The sequence below is a fragment of the Syngnathus acus genome, chromosome 1, assembly GCF_901709675.1.
Source record: "Syngnathus acus chromosome 1, fSynAcu1.2, whole genome shotgun sequence".
Classification (NCBI taxonomy): Eukaryota; Metazoa; Chordata; class Actinopteri; order Syngnathiformes; family Syngnathidae; genus Syngnathus; species Syngnathus acus.
In genome coordinates this window covers 1,423,485-1,441,686 of record NC_051087.1, presented here as the reverse complement: position 1 = coordinate 1,441,686, position 18,202 = coordinate 1,423,485, and the positions used below count along the sequence as shown (strand labels likewise).

Below are 18,202 nucleotides of genomic sequence, written 5' to 3'. Positions count from 1 at the left end.
GCAGACATTTTGCTGATCTGGACGCATAGACAATGTGTGTTTGTGTATGTGTGTCCCACAATTGAGTTTCTTCAAAGCCAAAGTTTGTTTGCAAAAGTCTCTCAAGGTTTTTCTTCACCAACTAAATGGCAAATAAAGAAAACACAACATGCAAACAAACACAATGGCACATGCACACAAAAATACGCACTCAAAAATATGCAAATTTAAACGTGTGCATTATAACGCACTCTCAAAAACACGCACGCAAACGTGTGTGTGCGCGTGTGTGTGTGCGTGCGCACACGAGGGATTTGCAGCGGCCATGTTTGCGGTTGGACAGCTTGTCGGTTGGATTGGCGGCGTGACGTCAGAATGGCGCTACCTGCAGAGTACCTCTGCTGCAGGCCGAGATTAGCGACAACAGGGACAGCGTCTGATAATCTTGTAAAGGTTGTGGAGATTGTGTTAGTGGTGGGGGGGTACTAGCACAATCATACCAGTCCCCCCACCACCACCACCAATGCCCCCAATGCCATCCCACCTTGACCCCCCACTCCAGGACTCTGAAGAATGGCATGATGTCAGCATGCAGGTAAGCAGTGTGTTTGCTTTTGTGTGTGTGCGCGCTGGAGCATGTGGCAGGAGATTAATGCCACTCGATAATGTCGTTGGAAATAGTTTTGAAACGGTGTGCAAGTGGTTAGCAGTTGTGCCTCGCACTGTTGATCTGCATTCAAATCTTAGCGCGCATGCTCTCCCGGTGCTCGCGTGGGCGTTCTCCGTGTGCTTCAGCTTCTTTTAGCAAAACATCGCCTAAACTGCCTCAATGCTACCATCCAATGGGAAATGCTAATATTGGCTGATGGGTTCACAATTAGCATCTGATGATGGTGCTTCCTTTTAAGCAACACATACCTGAACACAATTGTGCCGCTGTCGGCAGAAAACATCAACAGTGTGCTCACTATTCTTTATCCTCTGCAAAGAACAGCCAATATTAGTGACTTACTGAGAAGCTGAGAGATTAGCTGAGCCTCAATTACAGTATATCAATATGTCTTATACTGCCCCCAGGTGGACAAGGTGCGTACAACATAAGGAGAGCGAGAAGGCGAAAATGTAACAAACAGTGTAACTATTTTTAATTGTGCTGAAATATGTCCGGCCTTAGTGAAATGTTTCGGCTAGATAGGAAAGAGAGAGAACATGAATGAGAGAGAGAGAGAGAGAGAGAGAGAGAGAGAGAGAGAGAGAGAGAGAGAGAGAGAGAGAGAGAGAGAGAGAGAGAGAGAGAGGTAGATTCACGCACAGATTGTCAGACTCACTTGCAAAGGAGATGACAGTTGTACTCTCTTGCAAAAGTGTGTCGCCCACTTTAGTCGTTGAATTACCGTAGTTAGTTGGTGCGCGCGCGCGCGCGTGTGTGTGTCTGTGCGTCCGGGCGGATGTTTGGAGCGGGAGCCCGGGTTGCACTGCCTTCACGGACCTTCTTCTTCTTGTTGGACTTCCAGCTCGGTGGTGACGGCCCCTCGGCGTCGGCACGGCGGCGGAGCGCGATGGGGGGCTCACGGACGAGCGCGGCCAGCGAGCACAACAGCACTTTAGCGGCGTCCTAAGCGCCGCTCACCGGGGGACCGGTGACCGGGGCGACCGCCCGGGGCGAGCGCGGGGGCCGGTCGGGGCAGAGGCGTTGGAGGGGCCGCTCCCGTCCCGTCCCGTCCCGTTCCGTTCCGCCTCTACTCCACTTGCGCTTGTTGAGTCGGATGGAGCGAGTCCCGCCGGCGGTGGCCGCCAAGATGCGCTGCTTGACGCTGCTGCTGGCCGGCTTGAGCGTGTGGGCCAAGGTGGGCTTCTGCGTGGACTACGACGACCGCGACTACGAGTATTACGACGATGACAGGCCCGACACCATCGACTACAAGGACCCGTGCAAAGCCGGTCAGTCGCATTGCATGCACTTTATCGTTACGCTCCGTGTGCGTGCGCGCGCGCGCGTGCGATAGCGAGATGGCAGCGTGCTCATCAATAGTTTTGCATCACTTACATATATCCGAATTTATTATTGTAGAAGGGCTCAATGTGATGATTATATTATTTTCAAGCGTAAAATACGGCATGCATCAGGACACTATATGTGCTTGATTAATAATGAAAGAGTGGTCAATTCTTATGATTTATATACCGTAATTTTCGGACTATAAATCGCGTTTTTTTTTTCATAGTTTGGGTGGGGGGGCGACTTATATATGTTTTTTTTCAAAACATTTCCCCCCCCAAAAAAAGTGAAACCGCGATAAACGAACCGCGATGTAGCAAGGGATTACTGTAATTTGAATTTCAAGTGACGTCAGCAGCGCGGCGCGGCGGTTGTTTACATAAAGAACAAAGATTGATCACGGGATGACGAAAATGACGAAGGGCCCCACGTACTACCGGCATCATTCGCGGCTTTGTTTCTAAGTGACACGGCGGACAAAGAGTTTGAAGGATTTAAGGATTTGGAGTGACACAGAAGGTTTGAAAAACTATTATGGCTTTTACCCACGCCCGGTCCTACTCTAAGGAGCTCTCTTTCATCTCCGTGGATTGAAGTCGGGGGCCGGCGCTCGGCCGGGTGGCTGTCCAGGGACGGTGGATGGGGCTCGGACATGGCTTTTACGCACGCCCGGTCCTACTCTACCGAGCTCTCGTTCACCTCCGTGGATGGAAGTCGAGGGCCGGCGCTCGGCCGGGTGGCTGTCCGGGGACGGTGGATGGGGCTCGGTCATGACTTTTACGCACGCCCGGTCCTATTCTATGGAGCTCTCTTCCACTTCCGTGGCTGGAAGTCCACGCCGCCACACGCCTGGAAGTTTGTTTTGTTAAATAAAGAGCCGTTTACCAAACCCACGTCTTTCCTTGAACTTTGTTAACACTACAATATAGTTATATAGTAGATCTGTGAAATAACGACGAGGGCTGACGTCAGGGCGCACGCACGCGCGGCGTTGTTGACGAAGGACAAGGAATTTGATAGATGGATTTAATGATTTGGAGTGACACAGATGGTTTGATAACATTATTGCTTATATAATAGTTATTTGATATCTAATTTATATATCGTTATATGGGCCTGTGGAATATTTTGAAGTGCAAGCGCCGTGCACGCATTGTTGACGAAGGACGATCGATGGATTTAATGAATTGGAGTGACACAGATGGTTTTATTAACGTGTTATTTATGTAATAGTTTTTTTAATAACTCTGAATTTTACGTCAGGGCCGTTCTCAGCTCTTCGTTTGTGTTTATGTCACGTTAGCATACCTATCGTTTAGCCTGTTGTTGCTCGTTCATGACTGTTCTTGGTGTTGGATTTTGTCGAATAAATTGCCCCCCAAAATGCGACTTATACTCCGGAGCGACTTATATATGTTTTTTTTCACATTTTTGGGCATTTTATGGCTGATGCGACTTGTACTCCGGAGCGACTTATAGTCCGAAAATTACGGTAATATAAAACATACTTGATCTTGAGTCATTTCTGGCCATAACATTTAGGCAAAGTCTTTCAATCAATGCAAGTAAACTTTTCAAAATGAAAATTTTACACTGATTGAAAATCTGCCCTATTTGTTTCCCTGGCACATCAAGTTTTCATGACAAAACTATAATAATCACATAAATTGCTATATATTGAGCAATATTGAAGAATTAAAGGTTAGGTTCAGTAACAGGTGGGATCTTTTTTTCTGGAATAGCATAGCAATAAATTACAACACATGGTAAAATCCGTATTGTGCAAGATTTTTTATAGGTCAGACAAAAAAAATGAAAGTATCTTAAAAATCTTAAAATTTGTTGCTCCCTCTAGTGGTACACCACAGCGACTTCATCATTTTATCTGCAGGTGTATATTACAGTGAATTTGTTCGCACAGTTCAGTTGTATTTAACTTTGAAATAGCCTGCAACACAGTTGCATTCAAGTATTTTATTTTAAGTACATTTTCATTAAACCGATGTTTTAATACATGCATTTTTTAAAAATACTTTCAATTGCAATTATATTGGTATCAATAAGGTGCAGACTGCCGTATAAGTCCACAAAAGTACTTGATTACCTCTCAACTATTGTACAAAATCCCCGGAGAAGGTGACGTGCGTACAATGCAGATATTCGGGGCTGAATAACAGCTGGCTAATAAAGGTTCACCTCGGAGGGCGCTAACTGCAGCCAAAATGTGACTCAGGGCATCCTAAGGGACAGCTAAACTCGGGAGCGGGGCGAAGTGACCGCTATCCTAGAAACAATACCGTCATAAACGTTAGCACAGATGCTAACGTGGTGGACAGGCTTGCAAAGGCACCCCCGCCCCGACCCCACCCAAATTTTCTAGGACATTTATCATTTGCGCGCCCGAGCTTTCCCATTTTCCGCACACCGCTGACTTAGCAAAAGTTTGACCAAAAGCTTGTGTGAAGGTGCCAGATGCATCTCATCGGCTGAAAATGTCTCACGGTCTTTGTCGTCACATCATTCAATAATTTTAATTTTGAATAGTTTTTTTGTGATGTGCAACAAAAAAAGTAGTGATCACAATGTAGCTCAATGTCATGGAGTAAAAGTAGTCTTCCTACAAAAGTAAAATACTCAAGTCAAAGTAAATGTTGCATTCAAACCACTCAAAGTAAATGTATCCCCCAAATTACTCGAGTAATTGTAACGTAGCAAAATAATTCTAAATGCACACCTCTGCTAATAACACACACTGACTGTCCACCAGCTGACACCAGCAAACACTCGCACACACACACACTTGCACACACATTCCTGACATTCCAAATGCATAAACCTGACAACCTTTTGCCTGTGTGCACCTTACTCTCATCTGTGTGTGTGTGTGGATGCTTAATCCCGGTACTCGGTCGTGTGTGTGTGTGTGTGTCGTGCAAGGAGACAGTAAGTCTATATATGTCGGGCGGGAGGAACTGAGTGAGTCTTGTAGGTTAAAAAAGCAGAGCCGTGTTGGTCTTAAAAGAATCTCGTACATAAAGGCCTCATTGAGTCAAGCGTGTTTACATTGACTGGATATCTATTCGTGTGTGCTTTCCCAAACACGTTTCAAGAATGTTCGGGCTCGTCCGCATGACGTTGCCAACATTCCCGATCAAAAGGATCCGCGGTATCGATTGACCGTGGAGGAAATGGATCCTTGGAATTCTGCACATTCCATCACCTCCCTTTGTGCTGAGTCATCATTTTTCAATGTCACCCAGCAACTTAGATGAGATACAAACGTACGCCGTGAATGGAAAAATAAGCGAACTGACTGTTTACATGAAGAGCTTTGGCGGCTGTACCGATACGTCGGAATTTATCGAAATATTGTTTAGTTGTGATGACCGCATGTGGCTAACGTTCATTTGATTGGCTGACAAATTACGAGGTGGACCAATGGGGCGCATGCAAACATTACAAAGTGTGCAAAGAAAGACGAGGCGATTCCAGGCACTGACCCTTGTGCCATCGTCTGAACGCGTCGCTATTCCGCCTCCTGTTTTCACTGGGAAAACATCAGCGCGCTATTTGCCTGTCTGCTTATCTTCTCCGAGACAACACGCATGCACGCATACACACACACACACTCTTCCAGGTCTTTGTGATTTCCTTACGTGGACACACACACGCATGCACGCACGCAGCGCTCACTCCATTCACCCGTGCTTATCTCTTCCTGGTTGTCTGCATCCTGCTGCTCAGCTGGAGATGACACACACACACATGCTTAAACACAGAATGCTCCCAAGTCATTCATGCTTCCTTCCAATATCATGGCTCTCAGAAAGAAACACACACACACACACGCACACAAACACACACACGTTGCGAAGCAGTAGATTTCTTCACCGGGAACCCTAAAGACAAAACTTGTTCGTTGTCCTTCCAACGCGTTCGAACGCATTGAATAGTGAATAATGCAAGATTTAAATAAATCAATCAATAAATAAATATTATATATAAATATATTATTATATTGTAAAAAAAAAAATTTCTTTGATGGAAATTTGTGTTTGTTGTGGTTAGCATTATAGATGTCCTGATCACATATTTTTGCGCCAAGTTTGAATCATTTGCTTTTAAGTATCTCAATCCAATATAAGCTTGTCAAAATTTCTATGAAGTTGTATTCAATTTCCAATTCTTTGTTTTTGTTTCCAAAAATGCGTATGCAATCGTTAGTAAGAGTAAGGTTAGCGTTTGAAGGGCAGCGCATCGGTCGGTGTCGGTCGACGTTGCTCTCCGGCTCCTGGCCAGGAAGGAAACGTGGCTGGCGTACATGCGGCTTTAAACAGGATTTTCCCGAGGCTGCCACCGAGCTTCCGAAAGTCCTCCTCAGGATTCCCGCCTCAGCACAAACACATTCACTGTTTTCTTTTGCTCATTGTTTTGCGCAGCGCGGGTGGGCGGTGTTTCATTTAAAAGCGATGAGTCGGCGATTCTGCGTTACTCCACTCACCTGCTAAGCGCCTGCTCGGTTGTGATCAATATTCAATGTGTTCTTTCCTTGGAAGGTAAAGTCACCTTCCTCGCTGCGAACAAATCATTTTTTGTTGGCAACTTGGGGCAAAGGCTCCGCTGCCCCGAGCAGGAACAGGAAGTGACTTCAAAATGGGAGAAAAAACTTCACAATGAAGTCGTGACTGTTGATTTCCGAATATCTAAACCAATAAATGACATCTAGTATCTGGAGATGCTCAGCATCCGCCCCAAAACGCTCACTGCGGATCAACAAGCGGCTTGTACGATGATTACTTTCAGGACAAAAATCCTCCAACGGGGCAAAGAGATAATCTCTTTTTAATATGCATGTTCACGGCCAAATGCGCTGTAATAATATTACAAGGCCTCACATGGAGCGGCGCGTGCACACATTTCGGCCAACCTGCGGCGTGACCTCATGTTTGAACTCTTGAGTCCAAATAAAAAGATCGACCGACAAATTCATGTCCCAAAAAAATAACAAAACAGGTTCATCTTGGGTGCTGACTAATACGACGAACTGAGACGGAAGAATGATTAAACTGAGCATGATTTTGGGGCTGTACGGGAAATCAAATAAATAAAATCCCAAGTGCTCCAACCGGACTTTGCATTTTATAGGAGGGGAAGCGTTGCGACAGCAGATGGAGGATGCCCTTGAGTCTTGAATATTTCAGTGTAAAAAGTGTGAGTCACTCCATGCGAGTCGGAAGAGTTCACACGCGCAACGTCACCATCCCTTCAGGTCAAGCATCCAGTTAGGATTTTTGACAAGAGGAGGGGGGGGAGGGTTTTAATGTGTCCGGGGCAAATGCGATGATCGCAAAAATTTAGCTTATTGAAAACGTTCATAAAACAGGAAGGAGGCAAATGTGAAGATAAACATGGCAAATGGAATTGATAACATCTCATTCCAAAACGTGCCGATAACCATAGAACAAAAAATGTATCATGTGGGCATCTGCAGTTTGGTGCATTACCGTGAGTGCGCGTGGATGTTGACCTTCTCCGTACGCACGCTTGACTTTGTGCTATTTACAGCAACACTGTGGTTTTGTCAACAGCGCCGAGTGAAATCCATTCATGTGGTTTTCTTGTGCTGGGGGGAAAAAAAAAAGGAAGACGTTAACCGATTGAAGTGATGTGCGGTCGTTGCAGCTGCATTCTGGGGCGACATTGCCTTAGACGAGGAAGACCTCGAGATGTTCCAAATCGACAGGACCGTGGATCTGACGCGCACCCTGCGAGGACACACGTCGGGTGAGTGAGGTGGGCGGGGCTTAATGTGGCCACGCCCGTGCTAAGATTGCTCACTCTTGATTTTTGTGGGTGTTTGCGTCAGGTGGTCTGGAGGAACCCCGAGTAGCAAAAAAGAGAGCCTCCTTGTACCTGCTACTTGAGAGGATACGAACTTTCGGTTTGGGTAAGATGACGCTCAAGCGCCCGATGGAAAATAAAAAAACTCCCGACTCAGCACTTAACTCATTCACTGCCAACCCAGTTAATATCTTTGACTCCTACAACTGTCAATGACACTGAATGAGTTCATGGATTGTGAGCCACCCTAAATTGAGATGTGATTTTTTTTGGTTTTGTAGACTTTCTGCGGAAAACCCCCAGTCACAAAAGTCAAAGTGGCAAAAGCATCAAAGCGGGATACAAAAGCCGCTTCCCTCGAGCAGCCACCTCCCGAGCCGAGAGGATCTGGCCCGGCGGGGTCATTCCCTACGTCATCGGCGGGAACTTCACGGGTGAGATTTTTGTAACTGGTAGTCGAAGCCATATCCTTCCCGCTCTGCTCTTTAAAACCCGGCAACATCGGATCAGGATGTCTGAAACCAATTGATTGGATTTCCATTGTTTCCAATGGGAATCGTTGCTTTGGATTTTGTACCATTGGGTTTGATGTATATTTGTTTCACAGGTAGTCAGCGGGCCATGTTCAAGCAGGCCATGCGGCACTGGGAGAAACAAACGTGCGTGTCTTTTATCGAGAAAACCGATGAGGAGAGCTACATCGTGTTCACCTACAGACCATGTGGGTGAGTTACTGCATAGCCAAGTTCTCGTCCCAATTGATGTTTACCATTTGTTGACTGCCTGTTGAAAATTTTTCACAATCCTCGTGGAAAAACAATACCTGAAAAACTACTTAGTCATAAAGTCTTTATAGTTTTTTTTTTTAAATTTACTTCCCAGCACTAGTGTGTGTGTGTGTGTGTGTGTGTGTGTATGTGCGGACGTGTGTGTGTGACCTTGTCACAGCGTGAGACGATACGCTCACTCAACAATGGCTCCGCTTTCCTTCCTGTCCCGCTCCTGTTTCCACATCCCGCCAATCACACTGCGGACTTTTAAGTGTTTGTACGCTCGGCGGGTTTCCTCGTGTGTGTGTGTGTGGTGTGTTCACGCTGCTGAGAAAGGCATTGTTTGGCCGAGCAGTGGCATCTTAAAAGTGTTTGCGGCTTTCATTTGTCACCAAGCATGAAAGGAGGCCTCAAATGCCATTCATTCATTTGAAAAATATGAGCTTTTTTTTCTTAAAAGGATTTAAAAAAAATAAAATAAAAATGCTAATCCTTGCACACATCCGGGCCAGTTAAAGACGACGATGATGATGGCGGCCGTGTCGGAGATTAGATCCTTTTTAATCGGATGGACAAATACACGTGCGCCATGGGGGGAGACAGACAGATGGACAAAAAAAAAAATGCAAGTGTGTGTGTGGGGGGGGGGGGGCACGAATCACGCCATTGAACAGATGAATGAATTCAAGAAACATAAGTCGCAGACCTCCGATTGCAGTTGGCGGGATAACTCGAATCAGATTTGTTAGCCTAGCTTAGATACCTCGGCAAACCAGAACTGAGTTATGAAACGGCGCACGATCCAAGTGTTGGATGTAAATAAATAAATCCTACTGCTTTTCCTTTGCTGGATGTAATACGAGGCAGGAAATCCTGACTGTGTGTGTGTGTATGTGTGTGTGTGTGTCAGAATGTGTAACACGTTCCAACTAAGCCGTCAAATTTGACCTGTTTTGACCATTGACAGAAAAAAAAAATAATAATAAAATTAACAAAATTGACAAAAACTCTTCTCAGGTGTTGCTCCTACGTGGGTCGCCGTGGCAACGGGCCCCAGGCCATTTCCATTGGCAAGAACTGCGACAAGTTTGGCATCGTGGTGCACGAGTTGGGCCACGTCATCGGATTCTGGCACGAGCACACGCGGCCCGACCGCGACGACCACGTCACCATCATACGCGACAACATCCAACCAGGTGAGGACCGCGCGACCCGCAATGCACCTGGACTCACCATTAGCATTTATTTGATGATAGGCGTTTATCAGTCATAGAAAAACGCCACATATGCTAATTTCTAGCGTCAATACTCGCAGTTTTAGAAGCAACGAATATTTGAACACCAACAGTGGAGCAACACAGGTAGACAGACAAACGCTCATTTGATAATAAAACTTTTTTCGACCGTGTGTGTGTGTGCGCGTGTGTGTGCGCGTCCGCTTCACCCAGGTCAGGAGTACAACTTCCTGAAGATGGAGCCAGGCGAGGTCAACTCTCTGGGCGAGCCGTACGACTTTGATAGCATCATGCACTACGCCAGAAACACCTTCTCAAGGTAAACAATTCATCAAATGTCACAATAAAACATTCCGTTTTTTTTTTTTTCCCCGTAGTGGAGGTGTTCCTTACGTTTGTGTGTGTGTGTGTTAAAGGGGGATGTTCCTTGACACCATCCTTCCATCCAGAGATGAAAACGGCGTCCGGCCTGCCATTGGCCAGCGGACTCGACTCAGTAAAGGAGACATTGCACAGGCAAGGAAGCTCTATAGATGTCCAGGTACTCATTATATTTACTCTGACACTGCTCTGTACGTGTGTGTGCGGCCATGGGCGTGTGTGTGTAAGATGAGCTCATCATCAGTGCAACTGCTTCCGTCACACTTTGCGTTCCGATGGCTTCCTGCGCACGTTTGTGACATTCCTGTGGTCCCCTACTACCTCGTTGACGTCAATCTGGGGTCAAATTTATCACCAAGGTTTACGATCTCATCTGTTGAACGCGCAAGTCGTGCGTGACGAGTCGGGTGACATCAACTGTTGGGCCATCTTATTAAGTACAGCCAATCTCCAGCACTGACTAAAAGTAACTTTCATTCAGCTGTTCTCGGTATCTTGTTTTCTGTCCGAGCATGTATTCTATGGATGCAATCGAACTTGTAACACTGCAGTGTGTGTCTTAAAGCGTGCGGAGAGACCCTGCAAGATTCCACAGGCAACTTTTCATCTCCCGGTTACCCCAATGGATACCCTTCCTACACTCACTGCGTGTGGAGAATATCGGTTACGCCTGGAGAAAAGGTATACACACACGTGTGTGTATTATATATCACACGCACAAATATTTGCGACTTATTTCCAATGTCTACGCATTGCCTTTAAAGGTAGATTTGCCCCTGCCAACATGGCCGCCATGCCTGGCTGCTATCAGGCGCTGGTTGAGAGCCTTTTGCATCGTGTGATTTTCAAACATAAAAATGATATTTGGAATGGATGAAAGAAGTTTGACCTAGCGAACCACGATTGAAAATCTTTTTTGCCAACAGATCGTGCTGAACTTCACCACCATGGACCTGTACAAGAGCAGCCTGTGCTGGTACGACTACATGGAGGTGCGCGACGGCTACTGGAGGAAAGCTCCTCTGCTGGGTCAGACGCTTGCAACACACACACAGAACGCTAAAAAAACACTGGTGAATCATGTAAAAACAAATGAGACGTGCGAACTACAGGCAGGTTCTGTGGAGACAAACTTCCTGACGTCCTGACCTCCACCGACAGCAGAATGTGGGTCGAATTCCGGAGCAGCAGTAACTGGGTGGGGAAAGGCTTCTCTGCCGTTTATGAAGGTAACAAAAAAGAAAACTACTCTGGAATTTTGTGCACTTAAATATATGCGCGACTTCTCATAGCGATCTGCGGCGGCGACATCATCAAAGACTCGGGACAGATCCAGTCGCCCAACTACCCCGACGATTACCGGCCCTCCAAAGAGTGCGTGTGGAGGATCACCGTGTCCGAGGGATTCAACGTGGGCCTTAGCTTTCAGGCCTTCGAGGTGATTACGTGCCTATGTCTTGTCTGAGGGAGGGGTCAAACTCTGGGAGGGGAGGGGCGGGGGGGAGTCATATGGATTTAAAGTCCAGGAAAGTCTCACGAGTGTGCGTGGGAACGTCTGGTTAGGATTTCATGCTCTAATAAGATGGTAATCTAAATGTCTGCGCTAGCGTGTGTGTGTGGTCTAGGAGTCATCATGCTGGTTTGGAATTAAAAAGAAAAAAAACAAGTTACTCCATCAATGTAGTTTGTTTACTAAATTGTTTCTTAGATTTTCGTTATTTGACTACGTTTTTACCGCGTTAGATCGAGCGACACGACAGCTGCGCGTACGACTACCTGGAGGTGCGAGACGGGCCGCTTGAAACGAGCCCTCTGATTGGCCGATTCTGCGGCTACGACAAACCCGAGGACGTGCGCACGACCGCGCACACGCTCTGGATGAAATTTGTGTCCGACGGCACCGTCAACAAGGCGGGCTTCGCCGCTAACTTCTTCAAGGGTGAGCTTGGCATAGATCCGCAAAACATTTCGATTTATTGTATGTTATATATTCAGATTATTTATATTGTACATCGTAGAGGAGGACGAGTGTTCCAAACCGGACAATGGCGGCTGTGAGCAGAGATGCGTCAACACGCTGGGAAGTTTCAAGTGCGCCTGCGATCCGGGCTACGAACTAGCGCCGGACAAAAAGAGCTGCGAAGGTATCACTGACGAGTGTGTGTCGCTGAAGTGTGTATTCTCTACTCACCCTCAACTTTGATGACGTGTGTCGGGAAGTGCGGAAGCGGTTTTCCTGAGGGAAAAAAAATTAGAAACTGTAGTGCGAGTGTAAAAACTAGCAACTTGTATTGGAGTAGAAATGAAAGTTTACCACAAACAAGACAATCTGATTTTTAAATTTTTAAATAAAAAAAATTGTCGACTACTCACCCTTAACGAGCAGGTCGCCTGAGCAACGTCTTCCCAAATCTTGATTGCCATTCAAGGAACCATTTCATCATAGGAATGATGACGATGTAGTGTGTAAGGGATGGAGGCTGGCTAAGTGCGCCCTTCCTTCCAAACAGCGGCGTGCGGCGGTCTTCTGTCCAAGCTGAACGGCACCATCAGCACGCCGGGCTGGCCCAAGGAGTACCCGCCCAACAAGAACTGCGTGTGGCACGTGGTGGCCCCCACGCAGTATCGCATCTCCATGCAGTTTGAGGCCTTTGAGCTGGAGGGCAACGAGGTGAGATCGGCCACCGACCTTTGTTGCGGCGCCACCTGCTGGAGGTGCCACCTCACCGTGTCTTGATCAGGTGTGCAAGTATGACTACGTGGAGGTGCGCAGCGGCCTGTCGCCCGACTCCAAGTTGCACGGGAAATACTGCGGCACCGAGGTCCCTGAAGTCATCACGTCGCAGTATAACAACATGAGGATCGAGTTCAAGTCGGACAACACCGTGTCCAAGAAAGGCTTCAAGGCGCAGTTCTTCTCAGGTGAACACACCTTGATGTGGCTTCCTGCGTGCTGCAGAACATTACATTACGTAGCAAAACAAAATATAGCACTCTATCAACTCACTTTTCCCGACTGTCAGAAGCACTTTGCGGTTTGCTAGCTTGTTTTAATACGCGCGGCTTTTGTGTCAGACAAGGACGAGTGCAGCAAGGACAACGGCGGCTGCCAGCACGAGTGCGTCAACACGGTGGGCTCGTACGTGTGCCAGTGTCGCCACGGCTTCGTGCTGCACGAGAACAAGCACGACTGCAAGGAAGGTGCGTCAAAGCACAACCTTTGGCTAAGGTCGTCTCATGTGATTTGGATGAGATCTCATCGGATTTCGCAACAGTGGGCATAGAACCCTTGAGGGTGATTGTAGGAATCAATATATTGATTATTAATTTCGTATCATCATTGATGTGTGGATATAAAGCAGAATTTCGCGCTTGCGTCATATTGCTCCGTTATCGCGAGGAGTGTGCGTGTAATTACACTCAGCATTGTTTGCCGTGTCCATTTCACACTCAACTTGTCAGCGTGCTTTTTTTTTTTTTTTTTTTTTAAATGCCTCCCGCTCGCTGCTTCCTGTTCCCTTTCCATTTCCTTTGACCTCTTCCTGCGCAGCCTTGATTTCAACTTCCTCTCGCCGTGCGCGTTTGCATGTGTGCAGCCGAGTGCGAGCACAAGATCCACAGCGCCAGCGGCAGCCTGAGCAGCCCCAACTGGCCCGATAAGTACCCCAGCCGCAAGGAGTGCACCTGGGACATCACGGCCACGCCGGGACACCGTGTCAGGATCGTAAGTCGACCCGTGATGCCATTTTTTTTTCATAATCTAGGTTATTCGGTTTACAAAGAGCAACCGATTAAGTGCCATGGCATAATTTTTCATCAACTCCAAGGTTAATTTGTTTACAAAGAGCATTTGAGTTTGCCGCCATCTTTGTTCGTTTTAGGTTTCCAAACGGTAAAGTTGCTTTTTGGAATATTTTCCATGCGCCACTCAGAGTTAAATCAAAGATGCACTTTTCTGTAACTGGGCTAAAACGTGCGGAGTGCGTTCATGCAATTGAAAAAGGCCTCAGGTTACTTTCCCCATCTGTTTCCCTCACACGAACGCAGTTGTGTGCTCACATTCATACATGTTATTTACTCCTTCATGGCTAAATGTGTGACGTGTCTTTGTGGTAAGATAAATAATAACGAAAAATACAAATCGTCCTGAGAATAATAATATTAATGATGTATTTGGGAAAAAAACATGAGTAAAATATTTCAAAGTAAATTTCAAATTTGCTCCTTTAAGACTTGAATACACACGTGCTGCTAACGTCTGGTGTTTCCTTGTCACCGATTACTTGTAGTAAAGCCACATCCTGTAACATGCTGCCCTCTACTGGTTTGGAGCTTCACACCTGCTTTCATAAAGTAGCCTCATTTGCACATCAATCATTTTAGTTTGAATCCAGTATTTAAAGTGAGTATGTAATTAGTAGACAGAACAAAATTGAAACTATACGACGTGCTTTTGCTTGAGGTCTTAAAAGCACACACACACACACACACTCATCAGAGCCAGTTGTAACCTGGTTTGCCCTCCGCCGTTGACGCGGGGTCATTAACATTTAATTCCGTAATCTCCTAAAATCGCTTATGTAAGTGAAAATGTTGAACAAACACGTGGTAGACATTATGCCCCAGAATAAAACGTGCTCAACCTTGTCAGTAAATCCCCCCCCCCCCCCCCACACACACACTTTTCATAAAATAAATATGAAAATTGGGATATAACAGTACTTTGAAGGCAAATATTTTCTTGGGTGGTAATACGTTGAAATGCTACAGAATATTTTCAAAAATCTTTGTTCCTCCCTTACCGTGTAGACGTTCAGCGAGTTCGAGATTGAGCAGCACCAAGAGTGCGCCTACGATCACCTGGAGGCCTTCGACGGCGACGGCGAGGCGGCGGCCATCTTGGGGAGGTTATGCGGCAATAAAGTTCCCGAGCCGCTGGTGTCCACAGCCAACCGGATGTACCTCAGATTCATCTCCGACGCCTCCGTACAACGGAAGGGCTTCCAGGCCACTCACGCTACCGGTACACTAAACCACAAGTGCTTTTGTTAATATTTTCAAAAAAATACAAACATTCTAAATGACTCCAATAAACAAACCTGCGCAAGTAAAACTTTGGCTGGATCAATGTCTACATCTAGTGGCCAACACAAAAAAATACACCCTCCGGCAGTCTTTTTTGCACTTAAAAACAATTGAAATTGTTCTTTAAGCTGTTGAATGCAGTAGATTTCACAAGCTTCATTTATATAGAACACATTAACAACCTCAGCTGTAAGCTAGTTCTTTGCATAAAACAGCATAATAGTAATTAAATACATTTTATATTTTTAAAAATGGTGTACAAATAAAGGCCTCCCCGTAATATTTAATGTATTTTTTTTTTGCAATTTACTAATCTTGAAATTGCCCAAGCTTGACAAGCATTGTCGTCTTGTGCGCAGAGTGCGGCGGCCGTCTGAAGGCGGATGCCCGGCAGAAGAACTTGTACTCGCACGCCCAGTTCGGCGACAACAACTACCCGGGCCACAGCGACTGCGAGTGGCTGCTGACGGCCGAGCAGGGCTACGGCATCGAGCTCAGCTTCGTCACCTTCGAGGTGGAAGAGGAGGCCGACTGCGGCTACGACTTCATCGAACTCTACAACGGCTACGACGCAGACTCGCACAGGCTCGGACGATTCTGCGGGTCGGGGGTAAGAAAGTGTGGAGAAAAAGAAAAAAAGTTCTTCACCTCCAACTGAGAGGGAGAATTTTTTTTAAAATTTTGTTGTTGCATTTAAAAATACAAAAAATGTCTGATTTAGGCGAAAGTATGCCTTTTTTTAAGAGTACTTTTTAAATCAGATTTATTGGTATTATTATCATCATGAAAAAGTATGATCAACATTTTAAACTGGACAATATTTTCCCTCCCCTCAGCCCAGGGAAGGAATCTACTCACCCAGCGACGCCTTGCTGATCCGTTTCCATAGTGATGACACCATCAGCAAGAAGGGCTTCCACATCCGCTACTCCAGCACCAAGTTCCAGGAAAGCCTTCACGCCAGGAAATGACCTCCCGAAAACCTTCTCGTCCCATGGACGCCGACATTGTTACCTCCCCCAAAAAGAACACCAGGCGTGGAATTACGCAGTGAATTCCAAACGTTTGTCACGGACGTCTAAGCTGCTCGTTGGATGCGAGAATGACAAATTGCGGATGAACTCAAGAACCTGCAAAAATGGAACATTCTTGGACTGTACAGACTATTGAAATTTTTTTTTTCCTATTTACCGCTCCCAAAATGGCTTCACGTGTTGTGTTGATTGTATGCGTGTGTGTGTGTTTGTGTGTGCCCACAGAGAGAAGATAACATGGGTAAAAAAATATATATCAGACCTCCAACAAGGCCAAACAATCGTGGAGCTACTTGACTGGCGGTGCAGTTCCTTACCAGTCCAGAAGGTGGTGGTAACGCGCAGTAAAATGGGTGCCAAGACTGCTGAATCTTGTGGCTCACTTGCCCCACGTGGCTCCCATGCAAACGGTCTCAAAAAAAGAAATGACATAACCAAATATAATAGTTTCTCAATTACCGTATGTATTTGTGCTTAATCGTGTTAACTCACAGACGAAATGCAATGAAATGTAGCATTATTCACACTTTAGAGGTAAAAAAATGGACAAGATAAACTCGTTTTTTTCGGTGGATATCAGAAAGGGAATATTCACGACGGGCAAGGAAAACGTTCCCAATGGTGCTACAAGGACGGACACGACGGACAGCACGAGTCGTACTACATTATTGCCTTGTCATTTTGTAGCTGCTCGCCATTTAAACGCACGTTCTTTTCCTGCATCGGTGTGTAAGGGATGATGTACAAAGCGTGTGGATGTCAAATGTTTTGAAATGGAAGAACGACAATTCGCCCTTACGTGCCAAGCTCGAGAACATCCCCAACTCATGTGTTTTAAGATTAAGAGTCTGTGTCTGTGACGCCGACAAGTGCTACACGTCCTCCACATTATTAAAGTCCACAAAGGTTGAAAAGATCGACAAATGCATGACTTACCTTTTTTTTGGCCGAGTGAGCCACGTCGAACCAAAATGGTCGTCCTAAGGTATCCGGTTAGTCACGGCCAAAAAGCCGAGAAAGGCACAAAAGTCATGAAAATATCCTAATGAAATATGTTAAAAGCGCATTAAATTGGTGTATTATTGTCACAACTATCATACACGTAAAGTGGATATTAAAAAAATCGACAAGCCTTTTCAAATGCCGGGTTGTTGTGATTTGAAAAGATGAGACCAAGATTAAAACTTTTTCCCCACAAAAAAAAAAAACAGCTGATGGGTTTAGTTAGAGGCACTTTAGATGGTAAATTTTAAAAAATAATTGTGTTGACTCCCATTTAACAAGTTTGAATGTACAGAGGTACAGGTCACATTCATGGTGGAAAGATTTTGGTCTCATTTTGTAAATCACAAAGACCTAACATTTGGACATGGGTGTGTAGAATTACACAATATAAAATGACAGGAATGAGATATCAGAAAAAATGTCAATTTTGCTGTGGTCTTTTCCAGAAATGTCTATAAGTAAAAAGAATACTGTATTATTATGTACAGGTATTACAATATTAACTGTTTCTAAAAGTGAACTGACTTTGGCTCTTTACTTTACCTCCACCTGTTGTCCATGCGCGGTACTGCAGTGTTTTTTGCCGCCCATTCAAACAAAACAATAGATTATCTAAACGGCAATAAAACTTTATGAATAAAAGACTAATTTGGAAAAATATATGACCAAAACACTCAGCAGTCACAACAACACGTAGATCTGTGCAATTTGGATTTTTTTTTTTTTTTTGGGGGGGTGAGGGTGGGAGATGTTTTGGGGAGAATCGGCGGCAGCGTATTCAAACGACGTCAGGCGAATTCATTTTCTATCCAAGATGTCGTCGTTCAGTTCCAGAATAACTGGAACCCATCCCAGCTGACCTTTGGCGAGAGG

General features: G+C 45.7%; 1 protein-coding gene across 2 annotated transcripts; it reads left to right on the top strand.

Moving 5' to 3' along the window:
* The first annotated feature begins 1,329 nt into the window (after positions 1–1,329).
* Positions 1,330–17,849, top strand: tll1 (tolloid-like 1). 2 transcript variants are annotated; one of them, XM_037253585.1, is made up of 21 exons: positions 1,330–1,920; positions 7,661–7,762; positions 7,845–7,925; positions 8,101–8,253; positions 8,427–8,544; positions 9,607–9,785; positions 10,038–10,143; positions 10,241–10,365; positions 10,771–10,886; positions 11,132–11,234; positions 11,318–11,434; positions 11,498–11,643; positions 11,949–12,144; positions 12,224–12,349; positions 12,716–12,876; positions 12,947–13,127; positions 13,281–13,406; positions 13,802–13,929; positions 15,015–15,228; positions 15,650–15,900; positions 16,127–17,849. In XM_037253585.1, exons 1-21 carry the CDS (start codon positions 1,746–1,748, stop codon positions 16,259–16,261), a joined length of 3,039 nt encoding a protein of 1,012 aa, XP_037109480.1. In that variant the 5' UTR covers positions 1,330–1,745; the 3' UTR covers positions 16,262–17,849. The 2 variants fall into 2 exon arrangements, with proteins under 2 accessions (XP_037109480.1, XP_037109489.1); XM_037253594.1 differs by lacking the exons at positions 1,330–1,920; positions 7,661–7,762; positions 7,845–7,925 and having other exon boundaries at positions 8,125–8,253; positions 10,043–10,143.
* Positions 17,850–18,202: the final 353 nt, after the last annotated feature.